Below are 21232 nucleotides of genomic sequence, written 5' to 3' on the forward strand. Positions count from 1 at the left end.
GGTAACACAATGGTGATTGAGCCTGTGGCCCACTGATGAAAGCCTTTGCATTTGCAGTATATAGTATTATTATGGACTGGGTGTCTGGTGACATTTGCGCAAAAAAAATCACAAGTGGCGCCCAGTTAGTGACGTGTTTTCCATCACCCAGCAGTGGTTGGTCTGCCAGAGAGGGTAGGCGGAGCTAAGCGGCTGCTTTTCCGCTCTCTGCAAGTGTTGCGAGTAAACAGTAATCTACTATGGCTGAACAAACAAAGAAAAGATTGATGACTACAGATACAACTTCAACAATAAGTGAAAATCCAAAGAAAAAGAAACAAATTGGACACTCAGATGAAGGCAAACAGTCTAAAAAGGAAAGCGACCGTCAGCGAGGAAACTCAAGAGTTACAACTGGAGCCAACCGTGGACGTCACACATGCAACACTGTGTGGATATCTGGGAAGTGTGCTCCCGCAATTACCGTGTATCGCCACAAGGTGTCGCCTAAGGGAATATAAAATGAGATCTTCATGATTGGAACTTTAAAAAACATAATTTACCAATTTACAGGAAAATATTTGTTATTACTATTTCTCAGCTCTGAGTGGTTGTCATTAAACCAGCAGAGAAACCAGGAAGTTACTGTGTCGGGCCAAGAAAAAGTTCACATTACATCCCTTCTTACATGGCATATTTGTGTTTAGATTGCTGTTTAGGGATGGATTGAATACATCCATGCTGGTAGGAAAATTAATTCACATTTTGTCAAAGCCATTCTAGCAGTTTCTCTGTTACCAGGCTAAGCCAAGCTGCTGTCTGAAGCTTAATTTTTTACAGTACGGAGTGGTATTATCCTTATATCTAACTCTACCCCAGTAAATAAACACTTTGAAAATTAGAATAGAAAGAATCTAAGCATTTGTATTTTTATAGCTGTCTGTACTGACTGTTTTTATACTCTGCATTGATACATTTCAGTTGCATACCAAACCCAAATATATACCAAATCTGCTAGAAGCAAATGGTAAAAAAAAGTTTGAACTAAATCCTCCTGCTGTTCCCACGGCTGTAAACTCTTGAAATATTAATATATTGTTGGAAAGCTTGTCATGTTTTGTAGCAGCATCTAGATGGTCAGCAGCTGGTCTATTTTCTGTAAATATTCTAACTCCCAGACGACCTTAAACTGAAATCGAAAATGAAGACTAGTGATGTTTGTGTTGGCACTGCACTCAGATGTGAGTCTGCAGATCCGGTCCAATTCAAACAAAAGGGGGGAAGCTGAATAACTTCATGTATAAAAGGAGAGAGCACTTAAAAGGTGCACAGGACCAGAGCAAGAAGTTTGTAGAGGGCAAATCTGAATTAATTTGATTTTAACACAGACGTCTACCTTATGTCCCTCTGTTATCTCTCGTATGTTAAGCTTCCATTAAAAAAATACAACTTTGTTCAGTCGTAGTCTAAAAACTCTGACAGCTGAAAATGTTAATTTGATCCTGAATCGACCGTTTTATTGTGAAGACTCACTTTCTTGCACGCACACAGATACAAATGAATGTTCAATATACTGATCAAAATCTAAATTAAGACAATCAACGGTGATGTAGCTCGCACCACAAGACACACTTATCTAAATCACGATGCACTCACACTTCCAACAAGACAAATCCATGAAGAACTGAACCTCCAGGGTCTGTCGAACTGATGACTGTCGATGATCTACTTCAGCCCTGCACAAATTGTTGCCGAGACTGTAAAACCAGTCTACAAGATTGTAGACCAAATAGGATAAAAGGGCATAAAGCAGCTACAGTTTTTTCCTGAAGCTTTCGTCTCATCGCTGCAGAGTAGTGAGGAAGCTTGAGACTTATATACGTCTTTTTTTTGTTGTTTTGTTTGTCAAGTATTTTGTTGCACTTTGTCTTATGTGTCATTGATACAGCAACTCTTCCAGCTAAGAACAACTACAACACTTTAAGTTAAGCAAAGCAACTACAAAGATTATGGAAAATAGCCATAAAGACACTAACCACCGTAGATACCTATAACGACAAAAATATGCAAAACAACCGACACGAAACTACAAAAGAAAAAAACGCCACAAAGACAAAAAGTAACAACAAGGAAGAGGGGAAAAACGACTGTAAAGACACTAATCACTGCAAAAATTAAGGACAAAAAGATGCAAACAAGCACAAAGAAACACAAAAAAGAAACGGCCGTAAAACTAAGCAAAGCAACAACAGACAGAAAACAACTACAAAGGATACGAAAACCAACCAAAATGACACCAAGAGAAAGTACCATTAGAAAAGAAATGACTACAAACCACCATAAAGTTACTTTAAAATATGACAAAGAAAACAAACAAAAAACAACAACCAGAGTCTCATAAACCACCCTGGAGTGCACCAACACTTGCAGCCTTTGACCTACATCTAACCCTGGTCATGGAGGAGCTTCAGTGTTTCCCTGTGCAGTTATGTCTTCTGTGAAAAAGCAATTGAAAATAAAGAATTTGCATCTTGCTTCATTTGCATACAACCGTTAAGAAATCCAGACATCCCAGAGAAAACTGCAGCCTTCTGTTATCAGGTAAAACATTTGCATTTATGTCTTAAATGTCAGCACACTGAAGGACGTTATTTTCACAGGTTTGTGTTCGTCCATGAACTTCAACGCCACCAACGTTTTTTGCATGCAACTCCGGCGTTTTAAAACCTTGAATCCTTTTTGTTTTCCATTCTTCCCAGACTACGGAAGCCCTTAGCAGACATGCATCCTTACATTTTATTTACTCCATTACTCCATTTCAGTTGTTTGCTTGAGATCCTGAAATCTTTTTCTCGTTAACGAGATAACAAAGTGGGTTTTCCCGTGATAACGATTTAATTTCAGTTTTTTTACAGATATCTTATCTTATTGTGTCTTCGAGATAACAAAGCTGGTTTTCTCGTGATAACTGGATCATTTTCTGTTGATCTAGGAAACAACAGGCTGGTCACTGTGATATCACAGACCAGGACGTGCCACGCTGCCTAATAAGGTAAGTTACGCCTGTTCCTGTTTGTTTTTGGGGATATGAGTTATGACCATGTGACGTCACGGTGGTGCAGCATTATCTCGAGATGATAAGAAAACAATCAGAAATAACTCATCGTCACGGGAAAACTGAGTAAATAAAATGCATGGATGCATGTCCTCTTAGGGCATCCGTACCAGACAACTTCCCATCATGCATCTCCAACAGGAAACTCAGATAAAAACATGCGGCATTAAGAGACTATAGTGTTGGTAATAAACAGAACGGGGCTGGTTCGGAACTGATAAAACCTTTATTTCACTTTAAATTGTCTTTTACATTTTGTCCTGTTTATAACATGTAAGGTGAAACTAGAGTTGGATTTTTTTTTAAAAGACATACACAAATCTAGTATTACGTCAATAACCAGGGTGGGGGGAAAGGTGTTGAGGGGGTATTTTTTTTTTTTGTCATTTTGTCATTTTTATTGGTGTCTTAAGCTAAGTCTAAATTTCACAACCACGTGCGCGCTAAGCAATAAAACCGTCACAGAAGCAAACTTTTTTTTTTGTTTGTTTTTTTGGGTTATTTTTTTTTCTTTTTATTTTAAGCAGAATACTGGTCAGTAAAAACAAAATGATTTGAGATACCAGATATACAGACAGGCTCGGTGCCACATTCACTACTGCATGGGATCATTTTTTTCCTTATAAAGCGAAGAATAACTGCCTTTTTTTTTTTGATCAGCTAACGAGAAAAAGGGCGGCAGGGAGGAATTTGTTTTTTTTTCAAACCTTTTTAACTTCAGTGCATGAAAACATTTGTCCCCAGCAAAAGAAAATAAACATTGAGACACATGACTTTTCTACACCTACAGAGTGGAATGTCGAGATGGTTAATGACAAGGTTATTGTGACACTGAGTGGAGGAGAGAGGAAATTTACTCATCAGGTTCTGCTTTCGTTTGGTCGGCCAATAGTTCTCAAACTTTGGGACTTCAAACTGCTTCTGAACACAGTTCTCTTTTTAAATCGGACGTACTGTCAAAGATCAAGCTGGAAAATTAACGCTCGCTCTTTTGTGAATGCGGTCGAGAGATAATCCAAAAGGTCGACTCCGATGCGTGCGTCTGTTAATAAACTCTAGCCGTGAACCCAATTTCAGGCTCTTTCTTCCACAGACAGATGATTGTCTGCCTGGAGAGTTGGCTCCTTAAACGCACGTACCTTTCATTGACTCAAACTGTGGCACTTAAAAATCACTGCTTCCCTTTTAAAAACACCAAAACAAGTCAGCTGAAGCACTGAGTCTAAATATCTTTTAGCCAATTCCTTGCAGTCAGAACAAAAAGGTAAGGCCAATAGAGCCCTCTACCATCGTACGATATCATCCATTCATCTGACAATTTGGTTTATATCGCAAAACTGTAGTTATTAATCAAAAATGCAAACAACATTTCTAATCTCAAGGTTCACTTTCTAGCTTTTTGAGCAGCTAGAAGCAGTTTAAAGCTCTGGGAAAAGCTAGTTAGTGAAGCTTTGTTTTGATTTCGAGCACTCGTTTTCATGCTCAACTCAGGTTTTGTTTTGAAGGCCGTTAAACTGATACTCTATCTTGATTAGGAAAAAGACTGAGGATAACTGCTGTAAATATTTTGGCATTAGAGGAACCAGGAAGTACCTATCGGCTCGGTTTACAGTTTCCTGCTGGATGTTTGTAGTAGATTTAAATGGGGATAAAATACGGTGAGCATTTTGATGACTTATCACACCTTTCAACGTCAAGTGGAAAATTTGTGCAAGAAAGGAGGAACCAAAGCTAAATATTCCACTTCTTGTCTACTCGATTGTTTTTTCCTAATCAAGATAAGTATCAGCTTGAAGACCTGGCCTCACCGCCGTTCGGATTTTGGTAAGAAGGAAGCAGGAAGTTTAAGTGTCCATCCACAGAGAGGACCCGTTCGATGCTAGCAGTCTTGGTGATAAAAAAGGACATGCATTCTTTTTGCCTGATCGAACGATTCTGTAGCGAGGGGAAACATTTTGAAACTTCTCTAAACTCGTCAGTACAAGCATTTTAGGGGAGGAGAAATAAGGACAAGTACCAAAAAAATGATCTGGTAAATAATGCCAAAGCATAAATTAAGCAGCTGACTGTAACGGCTTCAAGGTTTTCATTGCAAGCAGGTGTTAACGAACAACATCGACAAACCGTTTTGTTTTTTCCAAAAGACAGATTTACAGTTAAGCTCTAAAAATGTTTTACAATTTTACAGTTTTCAAAAACCGAGGGGGGGAAAAAAGGAGTTTAATTTGTTATACACACACACACACAGGGAAAAGAAAAAAGCAATCGCAAAGGGAATCGAACATGTGAGGGGTTTAACTTCAGGGACAGCGGTGCTGATGTCGACAGGAAGTGGATCCGAGGAAGCAGGCGGGTCCTGTTTGTTGTGAAAAATCTTCTCACACGTTAAGATGGAATGTATGCTTTTTAATCATTTTCCAATCAGTTTAAGCTCCGAAGTGGAAATATGCGACATGGAGTTAAATAAAAGTGAGTTTTTCAGGTTTTTAGCTTTGTCAGTGTCACAATACAGCCTTGTAGGAGCCCCCTTCTGTATAAACCTCAGCAGAATCGCACTGCTGCTCAAACACACCCCCTCCCAGCTGAAATATTGTTTGTGCCATCAACCGAAGATCAATGTGGCAAAGTGGAGGAAAAACTAAGCATCACAGTGTTTGTTGAAAATAAACGGACAGTTTAATAACCTTTTTTGTCTTGTTTAAGTGGAATAAAACCAGCCATTTATGCCAGTACACTAAGAAAAGCCAAAAGAGAAGGGATGGACAACTATATAAATGCATTAACTCGCTAAAGAGGAGGAGGAGGAGGAGGAGGAGGAGGAGGAGGGTGAGAGAACGTACTGAGATGTTAGGAAGGAGGGAAGGAAGGGAGGAGGAAGATTAAATGAGGAGGGTAAAAGGTGGGCTCTAAAAGACGTTAATTTATTTTGTGGTTTGGGATTAAAACCCTCCCTGCGTGCTATAAGACGAGACCGGCCGGCGGTTCGAGTCCGCCGGCCGGCCGTGGAGTGCCATGATGAAGAGGAGGGAGGGAGGAGGGATGGAGGGAGGAGGGATCATGGGTGTGATGGAGTAGTTTCTCTTTTCTCCCCCCTCCTTTTTTTTTAATGTATATATCTGTTGGTGAAGGTCAGGTACTATTCATGCTGTTGGTTATACAGAAGGGAAGTCGGGAGGCCGGGCTTGAAAAAGTGGGACGAGGGAATGAACGGGCTGTTTTATGTGTACGAAGAGAGGAAGAAGAGAAGAAAGAGGAAGAGAGTGGGGATGGGTTAACAGTGAAGTGCGCTCTAGTTCTCCCCGTCGCCGGTCTCACTCTCCTCTGCCTGGTTTTCTGATGTCCACAGCTGCAGAGGGGAGAGAGAAAATAACAGTCACTATATTTATATAACAGTATTACATATTAATACATGACACTGTCACTGATGCTACCGCTGATTAGCACACTGACTGCTACTGCTATAATACGAGATGACCCATTTAAGCGCTGTGTTTTTAGGCAGCCAGTCGGCGAGAGAGAGATTTGGAAGAATTGAGAGATGGACAAACATATTCAGTTTGTCTTTTCATGTGATTTGTTAATAACAAATATGTTGATTATATAAAAGTGAATCCTATAATTTATACAAGATTCTTAAAAAAAATCAGTTCGACACAAATCATTTAAGATCTTTGCCGAGTTTCCAGCCCACGGCCCAGGTGTTCAAAACGTTAAACCTGGATCAGAATAATCTAGATTTCTAAATCCCGTTTTTTACCATCTCGGATCAGCTAATCCATCTTCCGTTTGCCCGGGTTTTTCAAAGTAAAAACTGGATTTAAAGCTCCTGTGAGGAATTTTCGGTTTGTGTTGATTTTGGCGCCCCCTGTGGACAAAGCCGTACCTCTGCTGATTTTGTCCTGTACATGCTTACGTGTTGCTTTTTAACAGAAAATCTCGCCCTGCTTTCTTTAACAGTCATATGTGTCACTCACTTTAGATTTCTGCCCTGGAAAATGTAAACAAAGGCAGGGTGCACTTCGTCACCTACCCCCAGCCAGCAGTTTCAGGCATTAAAAATAACTATATAGAAATAACCAATCTTGTCACTGATGGTCTGGTTTGTTTTTTTTGGGTCATAGAGTAATCAGAATTAATTTCAGTCTGTCTCATAACCAGCGAAAAACTCCTCACAGGAGCTTTAATCGACCTGATCCAGATTTTTCAAGATTACCAAATCCTGATTACCAGAGCTCTAAAATGAGGCTACATACTTTGTCCACAGGGGGCGCCAAAATCCACACAAATGAAAGTTTGCTGCTTTAAATGAAATATTTTATGTTTGATATTGATGGCATTTCTTAGGAAAAAATCCATTATTTTTTTTACAAGTCTAATGTCGAAACCCTTGTCAAGATTTGATCCAATCCAACAGCCGTAATCCGATCAGATTACTTTTGAACAACTGGGCCCTGAAGGTTAAAATCCAGCCACACTGCTCTGTATCGCCGCCTCTCCAACAGGTGCCTTGTGGTGACATTTTGAGTGCAGCCATTTTCTCTTCATATGGCTCACATGTCCCAGTTTTTCCAACAACAGAGAGTGGATGTGTTGGCCTACATGTACAGGCGCAGTCCCTGCCTATCTGGATTTTTATATTAGAAGGGATGTGAGATGGTTGCTATGATAACTACATTATGCAAGTCCTAGTTCAGGCAACGCATTCTGGCCAATTTTGCTGCCAATATGGTCGTACAAACTGGTCTGTAAGCCTTCTTGTGTTACTGATGTGGATGCATATAAAGAGAAGCCATCATTCTCTGCTCTTAAGCTGAACAATGAAAACGTTCCTACATCACTGTTGTGTACTAAATTGTGCAGCACTTTATACTCACAGTCAGGTTGTCCCTTAGAAGCTGCATGATCAGCGTGCTGTCTTTGTACGAGTCCTCGTTCAAGGTGTCGAGCTCGGCGATGGCCTCGTCGAAAGCCTGCAGGGAGAGACAGTCAGATGTGAATCCTTCCGGTAACGTCTCACTTGCCATGCGCTCTTTGAAGTGTTTTCATACAATGAGATCTGTAACGGCTATTTTTAAAAGGATCTCGTTCAGCTTTCATTTGAGATTAACTTTAATTTTTCACACGACTCGCATGCAGAGAACATTTGAACCACGTCTCTGGGGACCTCCGCGTCTCATGGCTTTATTTCCAAAGCTCCATCTTGACTGACAGACTTTTCATCCGTCCACAACCTTTGTGACCAGAAAACATTCAGACTGAGTAACCCACCTGCTTGGCCAGAGAGCAGGCCTGTTCGGGTGAGTTGAGGATTTCGTAGTAGAAGACGGAGAAGTTGAGGGCCAGGCCCAGCCGGATGGGGTGGGTGGGCTGCATGTCCTTCTTGCTGATATCGAAGGCATTTTGGTACGCTTCCTGAGAGCTCTGCACCGTGTCTGTGCAACACAAAACACAAGCCACGTTTATGATACAATACGCTGTGATGCTAAACATACAGAGACAGTTAACGCAGTTGTTCTCTGACAGCATGTTTTGATATATGGGAACAAACAGGACCAAGGCTGAAACATTTCCTCCCTACTCAGTATCCAGGGAATTCTATAGAGAGGTCTATCTCTTACAGTTGCCTTTAGAATGATTTCAGTCTATCATGAGGTTTAAGAGGGATGTGGACCTGATTTCCACAGAATTTTTAAATAGGGATGCATGATATGGAATTTTTCAGCCACTATATAAACAGATAAAAACCTGAAACCTCTGAAACTGAAGACATGTCGCAGTTTTGTTCACGCTCTGCAGGACAAATCATCTTTATCTGCTCAATGTACGTGCAGAAAAAGATGTATGAAAAATAGAAGTCTAAGCCGTTACCCATATACAGGGATTATATAACTGTCATGGGTTTATATCTTTTAATACATTGTGCATTAAGGTGTCGCAGTATACTCAACAAAGCACTTTTGACAAGCTAAGTACAGTGCAAACAGCTGGCACCACCACCATGTTTAGAGTCTGTGTTTATGGCTAGGCCACTTATTTTACACTTTCATGTTCGAGTATGAAGAGTCAAGAGTCTACTTATTTTATGTGTGTCTTTGTTTTTTTACCATAGACTGTATGGACGATGTGACAGCTCCCTAAAGGTGAAGCCAAACCCTCCCTATCGCCCCCTGCTGACTGACTGCAGTATAGGTCATAGAGCCTGCTTCCTCCATGTTAACAGATGGGACATGAGTCAAACTATAAAATGAAAATACATGCCAAATAAATGTTTCTCAAACATGGTTTCTGTCATTATAGTTAGTTCCTATCATGATGATTATATCCAAGTGTTTTAATTAGTTATTTGATGCTATAAAAAGGGGGTGTGACCTCGTGATTGACAGCTTTGTTAACAAATACGGCTCCTGCAGCGTTCTGTTCCGGATTAGCAGAGCGGAGGACGAACGGCGAGAAGAGACGTAACTAAAACAATCACTACAGTCATTGAAGTTTCCATATCTGTAAACGTTAACCTCAGACCAACACGAGAAGCTGCTCTGCTGTTAAACACGCCGTTGTGTGGGATCCTTGCTGGTTTTTTTTTGGTAAGTTAAGTGTGTGTTTTGGTTAGCTGAAGAAACTATCCCCGACTGCACAGACTCTGGCTGCAAATGACATCACCATCCTAAGATAGCAGGATCAATTCTGTACAATGACAGCAGATGGAGACGCGTCATCCATCTATATATACAGTCATCGGTTTTTAGGAGGAAACAATATCGCCGCTCAGGTCTCAACACCAACCGCAACATCACCAGCACAGCAGCACTTCTGCTTTTAACTGGATGAAAAGGAGCCACTTCAGATGAGGAAACGTGCAAACTCTGCACCAGAAAGTTTCCTGTGAAACAGGGAAGTACTGCAGGCTGGTGTCAGCCAGGAGTGGCTGAAGTCTTGTGGCAAACTGCTTAATACAGCTCCAAAAGTAATGGGAGTAAATGCCTTACAGCGGTATTATGCAATATATGGGTTTTATTAGCGTTTTAATCACAGCAGGGGTCTACCACTTTTACAGGTGGTACGGACTCTGCAGCTGTATATGCCGATCACTAATTTAACAGCAGCTTCCAGCTCTTAGCAATAAAAGGTCTTTTTAGTGGAAGCAATAAACGTGTAACAAGTAGTGTTTAATAAAGGGAATATTTACTCCGACGGCAAACAGGAAGTGAGCAATAAAATGTGACGCTCTGCTGAGGCTCTGATTATCAAGGGACTATAGCTCAACATGAACTCAGGGTCCTTAATGATACAAATGAATGAGTAAGGAGATACACTTGCACTGGGAATAACACCTTGCTCATTTCCCAGACAAAAATCACGTCTCAAACGAAGACACTCACCCTTCTTTGTGTCCCCAGCGGCGACCTCTGACAGGTATCTGAAGTAGTCTCCTTTCATTTTGAGGTAGAACACCTTGCTCTCCGCCTGAGTTGCGTTGGCAATGAGGAATTTATCAAGCAGACTCTGAAAGACACAGACCAGGCGGGTTCATAAAGAAACATGGAGCACACACACAAACAAACGTGTGTGTTAAAGTAAAGTGACAGGTTGATTACCGGTGATTTTATGAATATATATTTGCATTGCAGCCTTTGTTAAAAACACTGCTCCTATTAGAAAAAACAAGCTTTAACAGCCTCCCCACTCCAGGAAAAATAATACATAATTTATACTATTTCTGCCATTAGTCTGATCACTTAATATCCTGTAGGTCGAGGTTTGTGCACGAGCACTTTGCCCTCTTTAGCTTTAATGCAGCCTAAAGGAGATCATGTCTCCACCGTACTCTCCTCCCTTCATTCCTTCAGCAGCACATCACTGCACAGGCTTCCAGTTTGACCTTGAAGATATTATTAGCAGTCTGCTCAGGCGCTAAAAATCTCATTTGACCTTGAGCATTTCCTGCATTGTGAGGGACGTTCCTACAACCTCTATCACATCTAAGGCCTTTGAAATAAACTCCTATACTTTATCATCATCTATGAACTTTTAACTGTTAAATCGGTAAAGGTAAAAGTATTGAAAGAAAAATAAACATCTACATGAGTCTGATGTTTTACCTGTTAGACGCAGGTATTTCAGAGGACATAAACACTTCCACCTACTTTCTGACTGTTTCAAGTCACAGTTGCTATTAACAATATTGTTTCACCTGATAACGGATTTTATCACCGCCTGCATCAGAGAAACAGGCTGAACTGAAGTTAGCGACAGCCCCCATCTATGCCATAGAGCTTTAGAGAAACAATTAAGCAGTTTCACGTTTAGTGTCAGAGTTTCTACCTGTTTTATTCACCAGCTCAGATTTTTTTAAGATACGGAGACCGCGATGGCTAATTCAGCTTCCAGTAAAACACCGGAACAATGAATATTGAATGAACCCCAATCTAAAAACAAGCTGAGAACCTCCAAACACAGACTGGTTTCTTCCAGGAGCTGAATTCTACCCAGAGAACCATCCTCTCCAAAACAAAAGGGACAAAGTGGAACTGGTAAAAAAAACCCCCACAGAATTTAAAACTGTTGCACGTTAAATATATCGGTCTTTTCGATGCTCTTCAGCTGGGCTTCTGGGGCTGTGAGCCGAGCTGCTAAATTAAGCTCGAGACATCAGATGACAAAGATGGTTAAGTCATTTTCAAAACAATCAAGATCTAAAAAGTGATGGTGAAGTGAAGTAATTTGCACGGGCAGAAAGAAGTCAGATCAAAAAATATGTTTGTCATCGTTGTCGACAAATTTTTATCAGCATCACTGGGGGAGATGGTTTTATCACGCGGTCCCACCTTTAACTCAGTGATGTGCAACTTAACCCGATCATATTTCATCCTCTCATCTTTCCACCTGTAGCAACACAGCTACAAGAAGACAGCCATGTGCGTTTTTTATAGTGCAGTGTATGGACTGAACACTTGCTCGGGCGACAGAGGACACTCCAAAAAAGATATATCAATAAAGTACATCTTTTTATCATTTAAAAACACTCAACGTTTTCCTGAGTCTACTTACGAGCGGCCCTTACGCCCGCTCTAAGCACACACACGGAAACTATAGGCCAAATCAGATGACTCGGTTTATCTCTCCAGTCAAGCATCTTCCTGCCTCTGCAGCAGGTAAATACAAAACATGAATCAAAGATACTCCGGTGGGCAGCGAGATAATAAACTGTGAGGAAAAATAAAGCTGTGTTTGACAACTCTAAACAGCTGCCAGTGCTGCTGCCGGCAGAGTTATTACTTTAGACTCCAACACCAAGTAACACCGTGTGAATGTTGTTCTCTCCTCAGCCAGGAGGGATCAGCTCTCTCTTCTTCCTCCACTGCTCTCTCTTTAAACCTTCTGTCCCCCCTCTCCCTTCCTGCCCTCTCTCTCGCTCTCTCTCTCTCTCCGTACCAGCACATCTTTGCAGATATCTTGGAGTTCAGACTCGATCTTCTCGCGGTAGTCGCGGGCCATCTGCTGTTTCTTCTCGTTGCCCTCCGTCTTCTGCTCGATGCTGGAGATGACGCGCCAGGATGAGCGGCGGGCCCCCACCTGATGGCAACAACAGCAACGTCAAACACAAAAATTGATGCCATCTTATATTCATGGCTGATAAACACAGTTTATTATCATGAGATTAGCAATTATATTTAAGTTTTATCTGCCTACATAGAGTGCTTTTTGTGTGTGTGTCTGTTCATGACACGCACATGCTTAGTGTAAGTAATGGTCATGTGATTTGCCTCCAGGCGTGTTGGTATGTACAAAGATCACTTCTGAAACGGAGCTCAAACACTCGTCCGGACAGAGATCGTCTTCCAACTAAACATATCCACAGAGTGCGTTGTTCTGTCCAATCTGGTTGTGTTGCAACTAAAACACAGAGTGGTACTCAATGCTGGCAAGGGTTGAAATAAAAATCTCAACGATACATAGAGCAGCTGAGCTGGAGAACCTCAGGCGGCTCTTACATAATTTGTTCTTTTATACAGAGACTAAAAAATCTTCCTGGAAAACACACAAATTAAAGTAACGTATAAAAAATGCATGCAAAGATTTAAACTGTCCCTGTAAATGCCAGGAAAGTAGACTACTACTCACATTCAACATTATACTGATACAGATGCAGACATTGGCATTCAATTTGTGATTGTTTCAGTTTCACAAACTTTGTTTGAATTTGTGCCATCTCTTGAAATTGTATCTTAAAATCAAACTGAACAACAGTTGAATGGCACAAGAGTTAGTTATCTTTATGAGGACATTCCTAATGCGAAAATGCATCTGTAAAAGAAGATGATTCAATAATCCAGAAAGTCCTATTTGCATATTATTTTAAAATCTATTGAAAAGCTGAGATTTATGAAGTACAAGCACTGTTTTTGCATATTAAGTGCATTTTTCCACCTGTGTTTATGGGTGCATCTTTATTCAAAATGTATCCAAATAACGAGCTGGCAGCAGACTTCCATCCTGAGCGTCTACAGTTTTTGGGGCAAAACAAAAATCAAACATTTGAGCCTTCATATGGATGCCATACCACGTTCTTGTAGGCGACAGAGAGCAGGTTGCGCTCCTCGTTGCTCAGCTCCGCGCCCTGCTCACCACCCTGCTCCGTCACAGACTTCATGGCATTGGCCATGTCGTCGTAGCGCTCAGCCTGCTCGGCCAGCTTGGCTTTCTGCACCAGATCGTTCTTATCCATTTTTAGGCTGCAGAGAAGAAGAACAAGGGACAGATGGACAGTTAGCGTTTGGACCTGAGCACTGAGATGATCCATTTATCATCTGGAGGAAAAAGCAAGGATGCACAGGGGAAGGGTTGAGGCAGACGATGAGGATGATAGAAAGAGTTGAAGGTATAGGTAGGACCCCTGATAGAAGTAGATAAAAACCTGGAACGGAAAAACCACAGAGTATAAGGCTTGTGAGAGTCCCTTTTGAAAAGCTGCACATAGAATAGGTTTCATATCCGCCAAAAGGTTTTTTCCCAGCTGAAACAGGAGGTGCTCTTCTCTACGCGCCCAGCTGGGAGCGCTTTGGAGGTGCAGTCATTTTGAAGCCGAGACTCTTTGGTTGCGTCTGGTTTCTAGGATACAGAACAGCTGAGGAAATAAAAATATCACCATGTTCTCCTCCATTGTTGTTGTAGTTCTGTACATGCTAAGCCCCAAGGAAGTGCACCAAGCTCTAAAGCCATTTTGTGTGGCCAAACCATGTAATAACAATTTTCCTAGCCATCATATGATGCACACTGGCACAAAAAATACTTTATCCTTTCTGCTTACATTTTATTGAAACATCTTTAGGGGAACATCAGTTGATGCTAAGAACAAAAAAGGTACCTCGCCTCTGGAAAAAGTGCATAAGATGTGAATTGTTCCACAAATCAAACCAGTGTTACCGGTTATGCAAAAGCTGCTCTCTCTAAGAATGGAAATAATCAATCATAGGATTTTAATAAACACAAATAAGAAGCAAATAAAATATCCCAGCAAAGATCTAATAGCACTTATAAAAATCCCTTTAATTCTAGCAAAGTGGCTTCATCCCAGAGGGCTTCCTGCTCTCCAGATGAATCTGAAGGTCTAAGTAGGCCACGGCCGCGCCTCCATTTTCCCTTTACATCTACACAACTCGCTATAAAAGCTCCACAATGGGCTGTAAGTGACTACATTTGCATATCTAATTTGTAAACCCCTTATTTTTGAATTTTAACAGCTAAAGAAAAGCCCAGCAGACAGAAATAAGCTCCGTTAACACACCCGCATGGCAGCCCAGCTTTACTCTTTAACATCTGCAAACTTACAACAGTGAACGCTTTCCGGTTTAGATGCTTAGCCGAGTGACCACCTCTTCAACCCCCTCTGTGAGGAGGCAGGAGGTGAGGATGGGGTTTCCCTGAGAAGGTCATGAGAGGTATGAGCCATAATGAACACAACAATACAAGTATAATTTCTTTGATTTGTGCAGCTCTGTTTTGTATCAATTAAATCCCCTTTATCATCCAAAGATGTTTTAGTATTTAGATTTTTTATTCTGGCTTTAGTGGCAGGTATTATATTCAACTCCAGTCTGACCCGAGGTGTTTTGTGTTGAATTGCTGCAGAAACCTAACTCAGATCTGATACAATAAGCTTTCCAGAAAATGAAATAAAAAAATCAGTAATGTAATACTTTAGGTAAATCTGGTTAGCCTACAAAGAAAAAAAGCAATGTGATCAGGCTTTGTATGATCGTGTATAATGTTATTATAGCAGCCATGACTGACTCTGGCCCAAAGGTGGGAGTTTAACAGAAATTATTTATAATTGTATTATTTTTTAATTAATTGTGTTGAGCAGTTTAATAGCAGTTTTCTGTATTGTTTTACACACGTTTGGGTGACCAAATATGTACTTTGACCACCAATTTAAGGCTCTGATCGCCGATTACAGTATCACAAAATGACTATAGCCTGTTTATTTCTGTTGCCTGATTTTTCCTTACAAAACTGCTCAAGTTCTGCCGTAATTTAAAGAGAGTGTTGGTGAACAGCATTCATCATGTCCTGCCACAAATTCCTGATTGGACCGAGTTATAGCGAACCACTCCAGGACATTATCGTTTTTAAGCCTTCCCTGTGAGGATTTGGGTTTTTCTTTGAATCATTTACTTGCAGGAGAATAATTCTCACTTCTCTAAAAAGATTGAAGGAATAAAACAAGATACAAACAGTCAAATTTGCTGCCATGTTGAAGTCTCCATCTTCACAAATAGCATCGCTGCAGTATGATGTCCCATCTCGAGGCTTTGTGCTAATGTGCAATGCTCGGCTTCACCTCAAGGGTCAAAATTTGCATTGGTTTTAAATTGCCCGTTTTGTTTTATAGTATACTTGATTAAAAAATGTCCACTTTTCCTCTAGAGATCATTGATTCTTCTTCTAATTAGTCCCAGCATCTCAACATCTTCTTGTAGGAGCTAGAAAATGTTGTGCAACATCGTCCCCCAACAGTATTGCTCCGCTTTCTCTTCCTTCAGCCCACTCTGCTGTTAAGTTGCATGTGGTAAAGAACCAGTCAATAGTTGCTGTGTGCACATCGTCTTCCATCCAAGCAATGGAAACCTTCTCCTTCATAGCAGGTGTAGGGCTGCAGCCTTCATTGAGTTTATATTACTTAATATATAAAAAAATTCCCAACACAAATCTAGATTCTATTTGATATTAAAAAGAAGAAAAACTGCTGAAGAAAATGTGTTCTGTGTGTCAAAAGCACATGGTGAAGTTTTCCTCAACGCAACAGATGGCACCAAGGCGTCCATGGGGACTCATAGCACTCCCTATTTAGTTTATGTGCACTCATAATTCACAAGAGGTGGTTTAACGTTAGTTTTGATGATATCTTGCATAAAATCGATGGTACACGGGAAGAGTGCAGTTTTATTTCTTAATTCCCTGTGAGAAAACTTTGCTTGTGCTGCACTCGCATGGATTCAGGCAGATGGTAAGAAACGGGATGCAAGAGAGCAAAAACATGCATGATAACATGTTGCTACTGTTATTTTGTATTGTTTACGTATAATGCAACAAAATAAGTTATCTTATGTCTTTTAATTCCAGTTATGCATGTAACGTCGGCAATAAAGTATATACATTTCTTGTCCTGAGGGTTTGGTTTTCTCAATTTGTGAATGAGCTACTTAGGGGGCTTTCACATAAGGGACCCGGGGCCCGAATTCAAGTATGCAGTGTGAACACTGCAGCAATCATACTCGAGCACAGTACGAAGCAATCGTACCTAATGTGAAAATGCCCTGAAAATTTTAATTACTTCAACTTATGTTCACAATACTATTTGCAGGCCTCACCCTATTTTACCAGCCTGTTCTCGTCCATTAAACCGATATCAAGTTTACCGTCTATTGTCTGCCTGAATGCAGCGTGAGGCAATTAAATTGATCTTTTTTTTAAATTTAGCTAGTCAAAATAAATGCATCAAAAAAGGGTCCCAGTCCTACTCATCTCTTCTCACTGTAAGGGTTTCACACAATTCCATCACTTTAAATAAATCACAGATTTTGCCATCCTGATTATACAGTTTATTGACGTTTACTATTTTTTGAAAGCCATGAGCAAAAACAGAGGTTTTTTAGATTTTTGTTTAAATCTGGCATCAATGAAATGAAGCATCTTGGCATTACATTTGTTGGATTAGTGGACATTTCTAATTGGTTATCTACACTTGGAATCTGCTGCAAATTTACTAAATTAGAATATATTTCAAATAATATAAAAAATTATACTTATTTTATTTATAGAGCAAAAATGAAAAAAATGAAGCTTCAGCAAACAGAGGATATGTTTTGAGGGTGATATTTTTATGTATATATATATATATATATATATATATATATATATATAGATACACTATCGCTGATCTGAGTGCATATGATGTTTATTGTTTTACTAGCAATAGAATATTACTAATATGTGTCAAGTGTTCTCTATGTAAATTATATATATTTAATAGCAGGACAACACCTCACATATGACTAAGAAGATGGCAGAAGAACATTAAAAAAAGATAGTTTGCTATAACTCTTATTTGCTTCCTGTAGTCTGCAGAGGGATTATTAGCCTCTAAGTAGGGAATGCAACAATGGCACATTTCCAGTGCTGATTCAAGTGCTGAATCATAAAATCAATTATCTCCTGATATTATGGGCTGTTCCACTCTTTTACAGAAAAACAAAATTGTCATACCATTAGTGTATGTGAGCATTATAAATTAGACACCCATTTCCTCCATTATCAGCACACTCATTAATATGGTTGATGTTATGGGAGTGATGTTTTTGTAATGGCCAAATCCCCAATTTCAAAAGCACTACAGTGTCAGTTTCAGAGACATAGAGATTATAGTTTCACATTATTATCACATTTCAGGTGTAGAAACTACAAAAATAAATGGCCCAGAAATGATTGACTGGTAATGAGGCACATAACCTGTAAAAATAAAAATTATGGAACAGGTGTTGTGTGTATGTTGTATGGACAATATTTGATATATTTTCCCTTCATCATCCTTTAATGAGATTTTTCATTTAATATTGATGTTACCAAAGTCCAATAAAATCTAATCCGTCAATTTAAATATATTAAGAATAGAACAAAGAATTTTACATAAGCACCCACGGGAAAACATGCACCGTGTAATTACAAGAAATTGTGAAGCGTTTCAGCCTGCATGTGGCGTTCTCACTGTGCTGTCATTTTGTTATGCCTTTTACGTTAAATGGTTTTCGTTATAGCATCTTTTTAGCATCCTGGCATTAGCATTTAGCAATGGGTAATATGCCGCTTGTCACGGTTACAAAGGCTTTACAAAAACCATATTTAACCGTCGCAGCGGCCTGCAAATCGGTCAACATTGATTCCACTCGGCCTCTTCGGTCAGCTACAATCATTTGGCACGCCACCAACTCTCTCAACATTAGCAATCATGTTAGCAACCATCTAGCTAACTATCAGGGTTAACAGGCTAATGCGCAGGGAGAAAAATGGTGAACACCATCTTTAACAGAAGACCGAGATGCAGCAAAGAGCTTTAAAATCAATTGCAACAGAAACTGTTTTTTACACGAATGCTTAAAAACACTCCCTCAGGCCTTTAATAAACGGGCTGCACTGGTAAGTCGGCCTGCCAACAGCTACGCCCTCCTTGTCGCATTCCCCTGCGGAATTTTAAGATGGAGAGATAGATTACCGCCAGCTAGCATGCTAACTGAACGTCACAAAACGGCCGCTGATTTTAGCCGTTAGCCTAGCATGCTAACTGAACGGCCGCTGGCTTTATCTTGCATTCACGCGGTATTGGAAAAATCGGAAAAATTAGGTAGCCACTGGGAAAATTCACGTAAAGGCTCCGTCAAGTCGGAGAACATTTTTTACCTGGCTTGCCGTTCACGTAGAATGACCTAGGTTAGTTCTCGGCAATAAAAAATAAACATTTTGATTGAGTCTATGATTTTTCCACAATACTACTAACAACATGGATAGGAAAACGATTTTATAAACTGGGAACATCCGAGGAGACAGTGAATGCAGCATTAACGTTATCCTAGCATTCTAACGGGAGCTGACCCAGTTCAATCTGAATGGCGTTCATATATGCGCCGCCACCGAGCTGTGCGCTTCAATAGTTAAAGTGTTAAATACTCAATCGATGCAGTTTCGCCACTATCCCTAGTCGGTTAAACGATATCGAAAGAAAATGTTTTAAATTTCAATCGCTTTCGATGGGAAACTCCCGGGAAATAGGAAGGGTGGGTTAGCCTCCGTATCGTTTCACTACGCCATCACGGTGCTCAGCTAAAGAAAGCGCAAATAACGGCATTCTCTTGCGAATGACGGGCCAGATATGTCACTTATTATGATATAGCAGCAACTCGGCACCAGACTTGCATTATCTAATTAGTGCTTAACACTGATTCCTAAAATGTCTCGGCGGCTCTCGGCCTGGGCACGGCTGCTAAGCTGTCAAAATGGCCAAACTCGGGTGCCGCTGCTCCCCCCTCCTCTCCCCTCCCTCCACCTTACACGGTCACCGCGCAACACGCATGGCATCGACCTGAGTCTGGGCCTTCAAAATCAACGATCTGTAGCACAATCGACAATACGATGAGCACAGGCAACACCACGCCAGGTGTTTCGTGGGTTATTTCTCGCCATTTTGGCCACAAGTCTTGGCCTAAATCCTCGCACCCAGCCCCTAACCACAATAGGCACCTTCCGCCGCAGAGGCAGGGAATGAGGCCACCGCTTCGGCTGCTGTTACCGCTGAAAGACTATCACTACATTGCATATAACACAATCATCGAGTGATATTTAAGTGAACTCACATTTAGGGCGTACTAGAGATCCCGATTTTATTCTCTGAACGATGGGAGTTTGTCAAGCCGTCCTCCGCTCGCTGCTCAGGGTATTCAGGGCAGTACCACTTCCGCCTGCTCTGACACTTCCGCTTCCTCTAAACCCCACCCCTCCCCCCGCCAGTATCCATGGTGACCGCGCCAAGGGGTTTTCTACTCATCTTTCCAGGGGCTTTGACGTCAGGAGGGCCATGGCAACAGCTACAGGATGACGTTCGCTGATCACCATGGCAACTGGCTCCGCGAGGCCGCTGTTGCCGTCGTATCTGAGTTCAGCGTCGTGTCAGCTGACGCAGCTCTGTGTGGGTTACACTGATTTTATACTTTATAACAAGCAGTTCTGTTTCTCCCACCACAACACCTACACAACCACTGCAGCCCTGAAACACACAGTCCATCCACTACCAGTATGTTATCTTTACATATGAAATACATTTTATTCAGATTATTATGAATTTTATCAAAAACATTAAAAACACACTCAGATTGTTATAACTAATGAAACCTTCGTCCTACCTGTGACATATACCTGCAGATTCAGTGTACAGACACACAAGAGTTTATGATAGTGTTTTGTTATTACAGCTATAAAACAACTTTTGATATCATGTGCTATAATACTTTTCAATATCAGGGGCTTTATTTATAGTGTGCATTATCACATGCAATATTTCTTTCAATACCGTGGGCTATATTCATAGTGTGCATTATTATGTACAGTAGTACTTTCAATATCGTGGGCTGTTATGCTCATTACCATGTGCAATGTTACTTCCAGCATAAGTGCCTATATTTGTAGTGTGCATTTTCATGTGCAAAATTACTTTCAATATTGGGCTATATTTATAGTCTGTATTATCATGTGCAATACTTCTGCTTATCAGTACCATGTGTAATATTAATTAAACTGTTAACATCTTGTGCAATATTACTTTTGAGCATTATCATGTACAGTTATGTTTAATATCATGCGTTACCTTTACAGTCATCACCTGGTGTTATATTAGTCCTTTTTACTTATTCTTATCATTATAATCTTATTATTGTAATTGCCATCACTACTTCCTACTCAGCTTACTTTTGTAAAAAAAACAAAAACATATAGTACTATTGATTTATTTGTTATTTATCTTTATCATGTACCATGTTTATCTTGTTTTTACAGCCATGTGTTCCAACATACCCCCTTGGCACCGCACAATCA

The 21232-nt window shown here is 40.4% G+C and overlaps 1 protein-coding gene across 2 annotated transcripts; it reads right to left on the reverse strand.

Annotated features, from left to right (window-relative positions):
* Nucleotides 1–3301: 3301 nt before the first annotated feature.
* ywhaba (tyrosine 3-monooxygenase/tryptophan 5-monooxygenase activation protein, beta polypeptide a) lies at nucleotides 3302–20121 on the reverse strand. 2 transcript variants are annotated; one of them, XM_069678383.1, is made up of 8 exons: nucleotides 19999–20121; nucleotides 14924–15015; nucleotides 13656–13827; nucleotides 12527–12667; nucleotides 10474–10597; nucleotides 8363–8526; nucleotides 7969–8064; nucleotides 3302–6440 (listed from the first exon to the last, which is right to left on the reverse strand). In XM_069678383.1, exons 3-8 carry the CDS (start codon nucleotides 13818–13820, stop codon nucleotides 6384–6386), a joined length of 747 nt encoding a protein of 248 aa, XP_069534484.1. In that variant the 5' UTR covers nucleotides 13821–13827; nucleotides 14924–15015; nucleotides 19999–20121; the 3' UTR covers nucleotides 3302–6383. The 2 variants fall into 2 exon arrangements, with proteins under 2 accessions (XP_069534484.1, XP_069534483.1); XM_069678382.1 differs by lacking the exon at nucleotides 14924–15015 and having other exon boundaries at nucleotides 19999–20120.
* Between the last annotated feature and the right edge of the window lie 1111 nt (nucleotides 20122–21232).

Source organism: Semicossyphus pulcher, unplaced genomic scaffold, assembly GCF_022749685.1.
Source record: "Semicossyphus pulcher isolate SPU_LCO1_2020_fin unplaced genomic scaffold, fSemPul1.0.p SCAF_3, whole genome shotgun sequence".
In the NCBI taxonomy this organism is placed as follows: domain Eukaryota; kingdom Metazoa; phylum Chordata; class Actinopteri; order Labriformes; family Labridae; genus Semicossyphus; species Semicossyphus pulcher.

Bases quoted from the DNA above. Each gene is read 5' to 3' on its own strand.
- ywhaba (XM_069678383.1), bottom strand. From the start codon at position 13,820: ATGGATAAGAACGATCTGGTGCAGAAAGCCAAGCTGGCCGAGCAGGCT. The intron at 10,598-12,526 runs GTACGGAGAGAG...TGTGTCTTTCAG, and splicing joins ATATCTGCAAAGATGTGCTG to AGTCTGCTTGATAAATTCCT. The intron at 8,065-8,362 runs GTGGGTTACTCA...CTCTCCCTGCAG, and splicing joins CCTGCTCTCTGGCCAAGCAG to GCTTTCGACGAGGCCATCGC.